This window comes from Miscanthus floridulus, chromosome 1 (assembly GCF_019320115.1).
Source record: "Miscanthus floridulus cultivar M001 chromosome 1, ASM1932011v1, whole genome shotgun sequence".
Lineage (NCBI taxonomy): Eukaryota > Viridiplantae > Streptophyta > Magnoliopsida > Poales > Poaceae > Miscanthus > Miscanthus floridulus.
Window position 1 is genome coordinate 136,544,973 of NC_089580.1, and position 14,262 is coordinate 136,559,234.

Below are 14,262 nucleotides of genomic sequence, written 5' to 3' on the forward strand. Positions count from 1 at the left end.
CTTGGCCAGGCCTTCTAGTTAGAGAGGCCAGGCCTTCTACTCGAGTGTCGCGTTGCCCCCATACGTCCTAGATGTGGAGCTAGGGTTTCAGCGTCATCAGCCTCGGTGGTGACGGAGGACACCGGTTGCGATGACGAGCAAGGGGACGAAGAGGCCCCCCCTCCCTCCCCATCGTGGCTAGCAGGCAAAATCCCACTACCGCCCCTTGACTGCTACTATGGCCGGAGCTGCGCCTTGCACGCATAAGGTGGAGAAGAAGAGGAGGGGCTCGAGCACCGACATAGAAGAAGTAGAGGGGCCTAGGCTAGTCTTGGTCGCCCTGGCCTCCTCAGGAAGGTGGAGAAGAAGAGAAAAGGCCTGGTCATCGGTAGAGAAGAAGAGGAAGGGCTTGGTCGTTGGCAGAGAAGAAGAACAGGGCCATGCCGGTAGATCTAGTTCCGCATCGACACCGGCAACCCGTTCTGCCTCTGCCTCACCTCGACGTGGCGGCCAAGCAGCATGTATCCTCTCTAAGATGACTGCGGGTAGATCTAAGCAATGGCTGCGTGTGGATCTCGGTTGGTCAGTGAATGAGGAAGAAGGCAGGGGGTAGGGCTCGCTCAGGATGCGCATCGACGCCGGCCTCTTGTGTCGTGGCCCTATGCGGTCTTAGCGCCCACAGCCAGTGGTCTCCACGCCTACCACGGCAGCTTTATGCCTCACTACTGGGCAGCCCCCTGCAGCGGCCTTATCAACAAAAGATGCTTGGCAGTCCACCGAGGGGTATCTCACGATGGTAGATTTATCAGTGGAGGTGCGCGTAATCAGGAACTAGATGGTGACACAAGGCACAGAGACAGCGATTTAGATACGTTTGGGCCATCTGATCGAGCGAGATCAGGAGTGAGATGGTAACACAAGCACCAAGACACAACATTTAGACAGATTCGGCCGTCAGTATGATGTAATACCTATATCCTATGTTCTAATGTATTACATTGAGATATCAAGTAGGGGACCCCTGCCTCTCCTTATATACTCTGGAGGGGTAGGGTTACAAGGAAAGTATCATATATGGTACTATATAATAGCTTGCGGTGCACGCCGAGCAACGTCGTGCATGCCTTGATCTTGTGGGCTGGGCCACCTTTGATGGTGCGGCCCATATCTTATCTTATGGATACCAGGGCCATACCCCCATAGCTTGTCCCCGAGCCTAACAGTAGGTGACGTAGTCACGTGGTGCCAAGGCCAGAAAGTAGAAAACTAGCTGAGCAGGCAGTCGATATGAGAAAAGCGCACATTAACCACAAGGTGAAGTGTGCCCACTTAGTCCCCAAGCCTGCTAGAAGATGAAGAATGAATCTTGTAGCAGGGTCAAATAAGAAGAAGTCTGAAAGCTTGCTGATGTCATCTGACATGCGCATATCAAGACCCTAGACGTGCTGCCCAAGATCAGCACCCTGATCCGAACAGCATGGAGCAGCTTGATAGCACACCGATGAGACGTAGCAAGATCCGAGCAGCAAGGGAGTCCCTGGCGTCGCTGGTGATGTCCGAGCACCGAAGAGCGAGGATTCCCCGGCGTCACTGGTGATGTCTGAGCACCGAGGAGCGAGGAGTCCCCGACGTTGCTAGCGATGTCCGAGCACCAAAGAGCGAGGAGTCCCCGACGTCGCTGGCGATGTCCGAGCACCAAAGAGCGAGGAGTCCCCGATGTCGCTGGTGATGTCCGAGCATCGAAGAGCGAGGAGTCCCTGGCGTCGCTGGCGATGTCTGAGCATCGAAGAGCGAGGAGTCTCCGGCGTCACTGGCAATGTCCGAGCACCGAGGAGCGAGGAGTCCCCGACGTCGCTGACGATGTTCGAGCACCGAAGAGCGACGAGTCCCCAACGTCGCTGGCGATGTCTGAGCACCGAGGAGCGAGGAGTCCCCGGCATCGCTAGCGATGTCCAAGCACCAAAGAGCGAGGAGTCCCTGTCGTCGCTAGCGATGTCCGCAAGGTGAAGTGTGCCCACTTAGTCTTCGAGCACGAAGAATCTGAGCGTCAAGGAGTACCCGGCGTAGCTGATGACGAAGCACGAGTGATGAACGGTCTGGTCAACTAGTCGGCAGTGAAGTGAGCATTGAGTAGAAGCGATAGGCGAACAGTCCAATCAACTAGTCGGCGACGAAGTCGATGAACCTAGCGGTCCAACCAGTTGATCGGTGGAGAAGTCTGAGCACCAAGTGATCCGATCACCTGGACGATGATCCTTCAATACAAATATGTAGAACAGGTAGTACATGATATAAAAATATATGAACTCCAGAGAAAAATCAGTAATGGCGTTGAAATAGCATATGCAGCTCGGCGATCTGTTGGTGTGAAGATGTAATTATATTTAGTATAAACCACCCGACCAGTTAGTGTGTAGCTGAGTCTCCAGCCCTAGCTAGCCTGTTTACCATAACGTCGAGCGCGGAGCCCGTGCACGTGTAGGAGGAACAGACGTGACCAAGGAACCACTGCCGACCACCGATAACGCAGAGCACGAAGCCCGTAGCACGTGTGGGGAGGAGCCGGAGACAGGGCCGTCTCTGGAGGCGTCCGAGCGTCAACATGACTGTTCGGGGGTTCGGAAAATCGTTTGGAGAGCAAACATGAAGAAAATAGCTCGGAGAAACATTATGGCGATATACGGAGATTGGGGAATATTTAGAAGAATATTAAAACGTAACTTAGCTTTAGACAGAAAGTCTGGTCGGCGACGTATGGCGTTATCTGGTCGGCGTTGACAGCGAGCACCTGGCGGGCGGTGAGTTGTTGGTGAAGACGACCTCGGAGGTGGTTCCGAGATCGGATCTGCTGTGGCGGGGGCTAGTGTAGCCAACGATGAATCGTCGTCGCGGACCGACATGGATCTCCACGAGATTGATGACGAGAACGCGCTATTGATTTGAGGTCCATCTGGCTCGCCATGGATCAAGCGCACACCCCTACCTGGCATGCCAACTATCAACAAAAGATGCTCGGTAGTCCACCGAGGGGTATCCCGCGATGTTAGATTTGTCGTAGAGGTGAGCGAGATGGTAATACAAGCACCAAGACACAAGATTTAGACAGGTTCGGCCGTCAGTATGACGTAATACCTACATCCTATGTTCTAATGTATTGCATTGAGATATCGAGTAGGGGACCCCTGCCTCTCCTTATATACTCTGTAGGGGTAGGGTTACAAGGAAAGTATCCTATTTGGTACTATATAATAGCTTACGGTGCACATCGAGCAGCGCCGTGCACGCCTTTTATCTTGTGGGCTGGGACACCTCTGATGGTGCGGCCCATGTCTTGTCTTGTGGATACCGGGGGCCATACCCCCATAGGCCTCCAAGGCCACGGCTGGCTGCCTCCCGACGTAGGCGCCCGTGGCCTATGGCCTGTGCCCGCTGGCGTGGGGATGGCGTCGGTGTCAGCGTCGACGTCGCTCGGGCTATAAGCTGTGTGGGGGCGCTGCTGTGAAATGGAGAGGGAGGGGATGAGTGGGTGACACGTGGCCCCACATGTCACTGTGATAGAGGTTGGCGTCCTACGTGGCGGTCAACGCCAGTGTGGCGTGGTCAAACGCGCTCCACCTAGGACAAAACAGCCCTGCCCTCGCCCAGGTGTTAAAAGTGAACGGTTTTGACAGTTGGGGTATCAGCACTATACGGTTTTATAGTTGAGGGTCAAAATTAGACGAATCCAATAGTTGAGGGGCCATAAGTGGACTTAATCCTTTAGATTTTGTCTTTTCACAAGCCTTTTGGGCTAACTTTCTTGTGGGTCGAAATTTCCGACATTGATCAATCTATGGCCATAGAGACTCAAACTCCAACATTTTGTGTCCAAGTCAGATGCTCTTTGTCTGAAATTCATTTGGGATTTCTAACCTTGCTTGACTTTGAGCCACTGTGAACTCAAAGAGCTTTTTACTTCGATATATATGTATCGGTGTTCAGTCATTCTTGCTGCGGTACAACTAAATGACTATGAGCCGTTTATTTATTTCGATCGGACAGTCACGATCAACTATTACCTCCTAGGAGGTATAATATGTGAAATATATATTTATTTAATTTTTTATTTTGGAAAGTATGATAAATCAAGAAAAGTTTTAGAGATAAAGATCGTTTTAGATCTAATTGATGCATACATTAGATTTGAAAAGATTCACCCGGCACGACTATGCAACTTTTAGATATAGCATAATTTAATTAACATAAATTACATATTTTTTATTCAAGTAACTCGTACTACACACGTATGTGCTCAAAGAGACGTGAAATTGATGTGTGTATGTGCCCAACGTGCACGAAAATTTACGTGCATACATGAAATTTTACGTGGCCATCTTGCGTGCTCAATATACGTGACAGGTAAAGGCCCTCTCAACTATGAAATATAGTTTTATTCGAGTTAGCATAATATACACACTCGATTTGTAACGTGTCAACATACAACATGTTTTGGATCGCTAAAGTTCACGTCTCAATTAATGTGTTAACTATTGATATTTTTTTATATATGTAACGTAACTTTTAATAACTGAAAGGAAGGCCGCGCAGTCAAGAAGGAAGGACCGCGTGGCCGGCCGCCGCTTCTGTCTGTCCCGTGCATGAGGGGATTTGAAGATATTTTCTTTTTCTTTTTCCTTTTCTTAGGTTAATTAATTGATTTAAAAAAACTAAAAAACAACGGCTCAGATTTATTTGAGATATTACCTCCTTAGAGGTAAAGGATGTACCTTAGCGTTGCCCATAATCTTACTGGTGGGAAGAAAAGTTTGTTGGTTGTTGAATAGGAGGTATGGTCATACACCCAGCCAACCATGTTCAAGCTCTTTTCAACTCAAATCTGGATGTCTATTTTCTTTAATTTATATCATTCAGTTCTTGTTAAGTTAGTCTCACACTCTCACTTTTTTAAGAAACTAGGACATAGGCTAAGTTGGAGGTGAGGTGCACGTCTCGTGTCATGCGTGGTTGCCGTTTTGCCTACCCCGGGCTGCCCCGGTTGCCATGCATAATGCACTGGTGGTGTGGCGGCGTTTATGCATGCATTGTTAGGATCATCGCATTTCACCTTTTTTTTTCATACTACTCTTGTGCATATACATACACTACGAGCTAGAGCTAGGGCCCAGGGATGGTGATGGGCGGCCATCTCTAACCCACACCACACCCGTGAGTCCTGAGACAAAAGCAGAGAGCAAGCTCAAAGGTCGCTTTAATTTTTCCACGCACAATTTAGGATCGACTTCGTCCTGCTCACATCCACCGTACGCGTTCCTGTTTCCGTCGGTATTTTTTTCTCAACTTTTAGCATCAAACAAGTCCATCATATATAATAAATAGCACAGTACAAGAACATATATATATTCTTCCCAGATTTACACTGAGGAGAGGGAGCTCCGTCCTCCTACTAAACTTTACCCCTACTCACTCTGTGACAAACTTTATAACCTCTCCAAAAACACACAAACAAACATAGTACTCGCCAACGCAAAAACCAAAACACAGGCTAATATACATATATATACTAGCACCAGGAGTAATTTTACAGTGGACACGAGCAGCGCATGACACGGTCGATGTCGCGGAGCGGAGATGACATCACATGACGCTGCACGCAGCGCTGGGTTCTTCCTCGTAGTACTGCTGCTGCGCGTACGGGTTCCGGCCGTACGCCCCGGGCCAGTGCCCGGCGGGCCCGCCGCCGCCGTAGTACCCTCCGGCAGGCGGGCCGCTGTAGCTGCCGTACGGCTGCGTGCTGTAGCCCCACTCGGGGGCGGCTGGCCAGATGGACGGCACGCCCATGCCCTGCGCGTGCTGAACCTGCTGCTGTGGCATTGGCCCCATCGCCGGCATCGGCATCCTCACGGGCGCCGCCGCGGCCATCGACATCGCCGGCCCGGTGCGGGGTGCCTCCAGCCGCGCCGCGATGGGGGTGTTGGTCATGATGATCTTCGGCTTGCCGCCGCCGTTCCCGTGCCCGCTGTGCGCGTGGCGCCCGGCCGGCTCGTCCATGTCGTCCAGGTCGAAGTCGTCGTCGTCCATGTCCAGGTCCATGTCGTCGAACTTGACGTGCTTCTTCTCCGTCTTGCCGCCGCCACCGTGCCCGCCATGGCCTCCACCGCCGTGCCCGCCATGGCCTCCGCCGCCGCCGTGCCCGCCATGGCCATGTCCCTGGCCCTGACCCTGGCCGTGCCCGTTGCCGTTGGCCTTCCCTGGCTTGGGCGCCTTGCCGGGGGTGGCGGCGGCGGCGCCGTGCTTCTGTTTCCCTCCGCCTCCGCCGCCGCCCAAGCCGAAGCCGCCCAAGCCCCCGACGACGTGTATGTCGGTGATGACCTTGCCGGCGTCGGAGGTGAGCCTGTCGGCGACCTCCTCCCCGTCGAAGGGCCCGGACACCGTCACCGTGTTGTTCTTCTCGTCGTAGGAGATGGTCCTGATGCTCACTTTGTCTGTCGATCAATCATGGGCACAGATGATGGATCAGCTCATGCTCATCCTAGCCTAGATTCAGCACCTCTTTCTTTTCTTGCAATTTAATTTGTAAAATCTTTTTTTTTTCTTGGGGGGGAGTCGGAGTAGTGACTTGTGACTGTGAATCTGGGAGAAACAGGGGCAAACAAACCTTGGACCTTGCAGAGGACCTTCCTGATCTTCTTGTAGCACTTTTCGCACTCAAGATCCACTCTCATGACGACCGTCGACATCTGAATGCAAACTTTGGTTCTTCAGTTTCATACACAAATGTACATAGAAGAAGCTCGATTAAAGAAAGGCAAGTGAAGAATGTTTTTTTCCCCCTGAGAAGCTGAGAAGCAGAGGAGGTAGCAGTAGTGATTATAGTAACATCCTAGCTAACTGCTTTGAGACAGAGTGCTTTGCAAGCTAACTAGATAGTGGTGTTAGATCCCTGAACCTGAATGATGTACAGTGCGGTGGTTGGTCCATTTTGCAGAAAGGAAAAGGAATCAACCGCGTTGCTTGCTGTCTACTTCACGCGCGGTACTCGAGTGTGTGTTGTGGGGCAGCGCAAAAGGCCATCATATGTATGTATCTTGGAACAAATTCGTAGCTTAGCCAGAGGTTTGGAGAGTTGGAATTTGGAAGCACAACTAACAAGCTGAAGAGATGATGAGAACAAAGGTATCACAAATTCCCCTGTGTTCAATCTCTGCAACATGAATATGCAGAGATGAGGTTTGCTTGGTAAAAGATGGACCTAGCTAGCTATTTATGTGGATGGATGGAAGAGTGCTATTACATTTTCCCCCTGACAACTTAGATTTGGGGCTTGACAAAGGTGAAATCCGTTGTGTGAGGTGCGTAATTTAAATGGCGTTGTAGAACGAGAGGAAACAAGAGGATTAACCTTGGGATCCGATCAAATGAGAAAACAGATAGCATGGGACAGAGAGAGATGGAGACGGGAGGTTGCTTACCTTGTGCAGGCTGCTATGGACGCTTGAGCAAAGATAGGTCTCTGCCCGCCTGCCACCTTTGTTGCTGGTGCACGAGGAAGAGGAAGAAGAGATAAGGGAAAGAGAGCAGAGAGGGGATGGAGGGAGGGTGGTGGGTACACTGGGGCAATGTGGGTTGCTGTGTGCAACGTGCCTCAGCTCTCAGCTCGGCTCCCTCGCTTTTGTTGAGACACCACCAGCACCAGCAGCAGGCAGGCTGGCTGGCGCCGTGACGCTCTCGATTGCTCTTAGCGACTAAGCACCATGCTTTGGCAGGCAGACACTCTGGACCCGCCCGGCCTGGCCTCAAATCACCCTCCCTTTCCAACAGGCACAGCCATCGACAAGCTGTTCAATTCATCTGCTGCTGCTAATAGTGCACCGATATTATATGATAGTAATATATCAACTTTTTCCTTTCTTTCTTTTTTGTTTTTGTAACAAGGTACCCCACGATGTGTGAATGGGTTGAATGGCCGCTCCACTACCGCTAGTGCCCGGGGATTAGGCATTGCAATGCAATGGAGCTAGCTTTGGCTGGTAAACTAATCCGTCTCTCCTGGTCTCCTGGGCTCCTGCTGCCTAGTGTAGTGGGTACTGACGTATGGCACTTGGCTACACCTAGCAAGGAAATCGTTGCCATGCAAAGATAAATATGTAATAATAAAGTTACTGTGATTCTAAAGTAACCGAGAAGCGAGCCACGTAGCTTTCGTGACTCGTGAGAGAGGAGCGGATCGGTGGGGTTGTTGGCCTCAGCCCATCCGGCTATATATCCGTTACTTTGTAGTAGCATTAGCAATAGGATTACCACCACTCTGTTGCCCTATATTGCACTGTACCTCTGTCGTTCGTGCATGGTTGTGCCGACCGATTAGCAAGGCAGGTCCCGACGTGATATGTCCTTGGGTTTAATGTGCGGGTGTGCCTTCGCTCTCAACTCAACTGCACTTCGGAAAAGGAATTGCTGGGCCTACGTCACCGACGCTACGGATAACAATCTCCTTCCAAGCAGCAACATGTAATATCCTCAGTTCCTCACTCCTCAGGCTTCTCCACTTCTCTCTCGCCGTGTGTTTCCTTTCTCCGATGGTAACCCTGCAGATTCAGATCAGTATTCCCAGTCGGCGCATCAATTCCACAGTGCAGAGTCCAGACTGTGCGCACAAATAAAAATCACCCGGTGCCTGCGCGGCGGGGGATGCAAAATAACAAATATCCCGCGGAACTTTATCATCAATCAACGCGCCAACGGGACAGCTGCACAATAACAGGTGAGATGCGATGATAACAAGCATGGTGACGCGCGCCCCCAATTGTCCCTGTTTGGACCAGACACCAAGTGGCGCAACAATCATGGCATCGACAGAGGATGCACCCGGCACAACTATACAAACAAAGCAACGCCTCAACCACCTGTCTCATCGAGGGCTATCAGTTTTCACCTAGACTAGATAACCTCAATCAACGGTACACAAAACAATGAATCAGTAAAAACCACAGGAAACGCATCAACCGCTGATCGACAAACACGGTTTTTTCCATTCAAAGCAAATACAATGTTCTGCAGCAGTATACTGATAGTAGTACATACCAGCTGACCAGGAATACCTGCAGCTCAAGACAACAGGGCTGATCACAGGTAAAGCAATTTCCAGTACACTGATAAATCACCAGACTTTCTCTTAGTTAAGGTGTAGACAGGATATGGGTATCAGTGTATCACTGTGGACAAACCTCCACAGACACAAGGTCAAACAGATCTCTTGTAGGGGTCCTTGCCATGGTTGGCACCATTGTGGCGATGGAAGTCTCCCGCGTTGCCTCCTTTGGTGTTCCGCCCAGTTCCAAAAGCCTTCTGATCAGCTTCCCTCGCTTTGTTGTTCTTGTCACGGTACCCAGCTGTAGCCGAAGTATCCTCTGCCTTCTTTGCTCGAGATGGTGGTGCACCGTGTGGTCCGAGATAGATGTTCTCTGTATCTTTGGTGGGCTGTAGCAACAAAGTGTCAATGAAGTTAGGGGCATCACATGCATGGACAACAATTATGAACCATATGAAACCACCAGTGCAAGTCAGCTATCCTGTGAAATGCAAAGCTCCTCTCATATTTCAGGACAAGCATGTTTCTTCAGAACACTCAGTGTGACATAGAATTTTTACAGTTAGTTGGCCCTCATTCATGGCACAAAGAAATGAAGATATGCTGCTGTTTTGCGTTCATAAAGGGATCCAGAACAATGACATGATGATTAGAAAAAGACCTTTGGAGGTGGTTGAGGATCAGTAGTCCGTGAAGCTTCCCAGTCACCAAGATCAGATTCTTCAACACTAAAACTTGGGATCACAAAGTCATCATTATCTGTGACATGAAACCCAAAGATGTCAGAATACATTCCCTCAGAAACAAACCAACATTCAGCCTTAAAAACTAATCAACTTAAAGTTTCCTGTTATTGTCTGAAATGTGGTCAAACAGGATGGTTAAAGCGCAAACAGACATTAAAAAAACTTACTACTCGATAAGGTGCCAGCTTCCATCCTATTGTTACATATTTTTAGAGCATTCAGTGTCATCTGAAGTAAGCTTTTTAATTTTCTTGTTATCAACCCTATATAGGCCTTAGGAGGGCACAACCTTGTTGCAGGTGCAAACAAAGGAAACGTGAAGTGGAAGTTCTCCGGCCTATCATTCAACTTACTGGACCAGCACATCGATGTGTATGTATTAACACCCAATGACCCAATCAAAGTAACATGTCATGTCAATAACCCATCATCAAAAGTCTGTAAACCCATATAAATCAGGCCAATTTGGGTCACCTGTCAAACTTGACGGACCAAATCATTATTGTGGGCCAAGACGGTGAGCAAAGAAATAAATCACATTGTAACAGTAAAAGAACCTAACGTCACTGATCCACCAGAAAAAGGCAAAGTACTTCCAGCCTTCCAGGATGTCATGCCAACTACATGAGAGATGCCTCCTTATGCCCTCTGCACACACGAGAACCTGTCCCTACGGTAAATAGTTTTCTACAACTGGGTCACATGAGATGGCAACATCGAAGACAGTTACCAAAAGCACCCTTATCATGCTTCAAACCACAGCTCTGTTTTTCGCAATATCATTTATTCTTTGGCCAAACTCTGCCTACAAGAAACAGAACAGGCATGATACACAAAACATCATTTACCCAAATCTTCCCCTCCCCTCTACACATTCTTCAGGGAACTCCCCAAATACTACCCACCTAGCCAATCTACATTCTACAATGATAAAAGTAAGGTGTAGAACAGCTATGGTGGCCAAATCCTGCCACTGGGTAGCCCCCTCAATGCCTAGGTGGCACTTAGGTGATGACTCAAAAAACACACAGCACTCAACTGCTAATGTACTCTAATCACCTTCACCTGTTCCAACCCCAAGCATACAACTGGTCACTCTGTCATGCAGAGCAGATATTACACAAAATCAAACAGTACTAGTGTACTACACATGTAAGCAGCAAAGCCATGGTAAAGAAAAACTGCACTGTAGCAATACATATAAAAAATTTGGTGCATTTAATGTAATCCCCCACTGCAAAACATTAGGTTTAACCTGTATGTTCAAGTAAGAGCTTAAAAATGGAACACCAGCTGAGGCACCTCAAAAGTTCAATATCTTACTCATTATCATTAGAATGTGCACACTGTTAGATGTTGCTTGATTTCATACAAACTGTGATTATTTTTTGTGACAATTACTAACTTGCTTGAATAGATAAACTGCAAACAAAACACAGAACTAGTGCTACAGGAATACAATTGGATTGCTTCTTTCTGTTTGACACAGCGATACTTTGTAAACATACACCTCCAAAGGTGATTCAAGGGATAGTGAATAACTTGGGTTGAGTAGTTCAATAGATATGTAGTAATGCCACATTCACATCTTGTCATTCCATAACTCTTCATCTTTACAACTTTCAGTCTTAGGTCATGCCGCATGCATAAAAAACACTGATGTCAAAGTTGCTGATTAGTGAATGCGAGAGATTGACGTTCCTAAGTTTCCAAAGACAACTAAGATATTTTACAAAATGAAAGACAATAAAGTTTGGATCATATGGATGGGAAAAAAAAAATGGGATGTAAAGAGCAATCAGCGAAACTGAATATTCATTAACATTGTTATCTCAAGGAACCTAGAAGAACGCAGTTGGTTCATAATACCTATTGGCCCTTTGGAAATGCAGTAATAAGGGCAGAGATCTGATCTATCTATGATGATGGCAAGCTCTGGTTAGCTATTCTTTGCTAAGAATATAAAGCTCCAAAGCCAATTGTCTCCATAAAATTTTATATCCCCTACTGCCAGCAAAATGTGTGATGTGATAATCTAGCACAGATTCAGGTTTTTTTTTTTCCCAACCATGTTGACCTTGCAGAGTCCAGCAACGGATTTCACAGCTCAGCCTAGAGGCTAGCATCACAAACTAAATCTCGGTATCTTTTGCTGCATATAGTGTTACGGATGGTCCCCTTAATTTCCCTAAGCCCACAGGTCACAAACGCAGCTAAATTTACATCACACTCGCTAAGTCTGTTCGCCACACGAGAAACGTTCGTTCATCGTCTGCGGCCTGCAGGCCCTAAGTCGGTTCCTAAATAAACAAGGAAACGAACCCATGGGGCATGAAGCAGCACAATATGTTGCGAGGGATGGGGGTGGGGGTGGGGATGGGTTTATTAGCGTTACCCCAGTCATCGGCATCGTCGGCGTCGGATGCGGCGGGGCCGGTCAGCCGGTGCGGATCCATCAGGCGCAAACGGACATCGAACTCCGTACGCGGATGGGCGCGAGAGCCCGGGTCCGCTACTTCAAGGGTTCCGGCGGCGGTGGGGAGGAGGGGGAGGTTAGGCGGCCGCCGGCCACGGAATCAGGATGAGGAAGGCGGCTGCGCTGTGGCTGGAGGAGCAGATGCGGCGAGGGAAGGTCGGAAGGAGAACAAAAAAACAAAGCAAGAGATGATGAGACGGAACTTGGTATGACAACTTTACCCTGTACTTCTTCTCCTCTCACAATTTTACCCCTGTATTTCTGCTCATCTCGAGCCGAAAAAAAAATGAGAGAAGCCAAACCCAACGGTTACCGAGGGAGTCTGCCAAATAAAAAGTGACGGAAATCGTCGGAAAAATATCATAACCATTTCTGTTTCTGTACTCTGAGTACTATTTTTATTACCGAAAACAATAGGGAGAACCGAAGAAAAAAAACTAAGGTGATAGTTTGGTTCAAGTATTTAACGACGGGACCCAATCATGGCCCTGTTCGCTTCTCTTATAATTCGTACTTTTCAGTTTTTTTTTCAGCCAAAATATTATTTTTCTCTCACAACAAATCAGCCGGAATAGTGTTTTGGCATGTTTTTTCAGCGAAGCGAACGGGGCTCATAATTTGAACGGGTAACGACGCTTTTTGTTTGCTTCATTATCAACGAGATCCGATAGCAAGGTAACCAATCCTATATTCCACTAAATTGATTACGTCCAATTTGAGAAGCAACATATATATGGCACTCCTGCCCACGTCGTTGCCATAGGTGAACCAAACAAAGCAACATATAATCATCGACTCCCTTTTCATTCTAGCGACGAAGATGTTTCCTTTACATTCACCACCATACCTCTATGCAACCAAACAGCACCTGAATTGCATGCTTGATAGTAAACAAATGTAAACAACAACATGCCAGCAAAAGCTCGATCAATCCATCGCACACATGAGACTGAGAGGGGTTTTGTTTAGGGACACCTCCTCCTCCAACTCCATGTCAAGGCAAAGCGACCCCACATCCAGCCGCCCCCCTCGCTCTCCTCCTCTGGCGTCCTCGCTAGCGGTGAGAGTGCAGAGGACCAGCCTCCCGTCTCCATAGTTTTTTTTTTTTTTTTTGGGGCGCGCTGCTGTGTGCTTGTCCGCGTGCGGGCTGCACACTGTGCACAGGCCTCTTTTAATTGCAACATCCGACCTGGGCTCCCATATCGTCGTCGTCAGCTAAAAAGCCGAGGCTCACCATGTGAGCAGCTCTGTCCCCCCAAACTCCCTGTTCACCGCCCGGCAAGAGAGGAAGCGGATGCAGTTCAAAAAAAGAGAGAGAGAGAGGAAGCGGATGGACACGCAGAGCCGCGGCCCAAGAGAGCGCCCAAGCCCAGGAAACGTTTCGCAGGCCCAGAATGGACAACGTAATGCGAGCTCCTGAATATAAAGGAGAACGGGAGAGAGGACAGAGGACAGATTCAGACAAGTGTAAACTGAAACCGTCTCAGTTAAAATCCTGTCCTCGCCGATTCCGTGCTCTTCCTGTCTTCTTCTTCCTGCTGCTTCTTCCTTCCCAAGCTGTCGCTAACACACCAGTTTCACTCAGCCATTAGAGCCCAGCATGCTTGGATCTGCGAGCGAGGGATGGTATTTTAATTCGTCGGCAGCGTCACCGAGGGCCAAATGTGATGTGACGAAGGATCAGAGCTTTGTTTATTGATCACTCGTCGCTGTCCCCGTCGACCTTCCGACATCATTGATCGGACGACGACAACACGGTAGCTGAGTCTGTTCGCTTCTTGGTTTCAGCCATGACTGAGTCATGACTTATCAGTCAGTTAACAGTATTTTTCTCTCACAATAATATCAACCGGACTTATCAGCCTAGAACAGGGCGTCCTGTTTGTTACGGCTTATAAGCCGTATTTTTTCAACCAACGTACAATATTTTTCTCTCACAACAAATCAACCATCAGTACTTTCAACCATAACTT

The 14,262-nt window shown here is 48.6% G+C and overlaps 2 protein-coding genes across 2 annotated transcripts; both read right to left on the minus strand.

The window, feature by feature from the left end:
• Nucleotides 1–5,502: 5,502 nt before the first annotated feature.
• On the minus strand, nt 5,503–7,687 carry LOC136494675 (heavy metal-associated isoprenylated plant protein 34-like). The gene is made up of 3 exons (XM_066490851.1): nt 7,449–7,687; nt 6,635–6,716; nt 5,503–6,461 (listed from the first exon to the last, which is right to left on the minus strand). The coding sequence occupies exons 2-3, from the start codon at nt 6,714–6,716 to the stop codon at nt 5,614–5,616; spliced, it is 930 nt and encodes a 309-aa protein (XP_066346948.1). The 5' UTR covers nt 7,449–7,687; the 3' UTR covers nt 5,503–5,613.
• Nucleotides 7,688–8,985: 1,298 nt separating this feature from the next.
• Nucleotides 8,986–12,491, minus strand: LOC136494685 (uncharacterized). The gene is made up of 3 exons (XM_066490857.1): nt 12,209–12,491; nt 9,729–9,826; nt 8,986–9,456 (listed from the first exon to the last, which is right to left on the minus strand). Exons 1-3 carry the CDS (start codon nt 12,267–12,269, stop codon nt 9,220–9,222), a joined length of 396 nt encoding a protein of 131 aa, XP_066346954.1. The 5' UTR covers nt 12,270–12,491; the 3' UTR covers nt 8,986–9,219.
• Between the last annotated feature and the right edge of the window lie 1,771 nt (nt 12,492–14,262).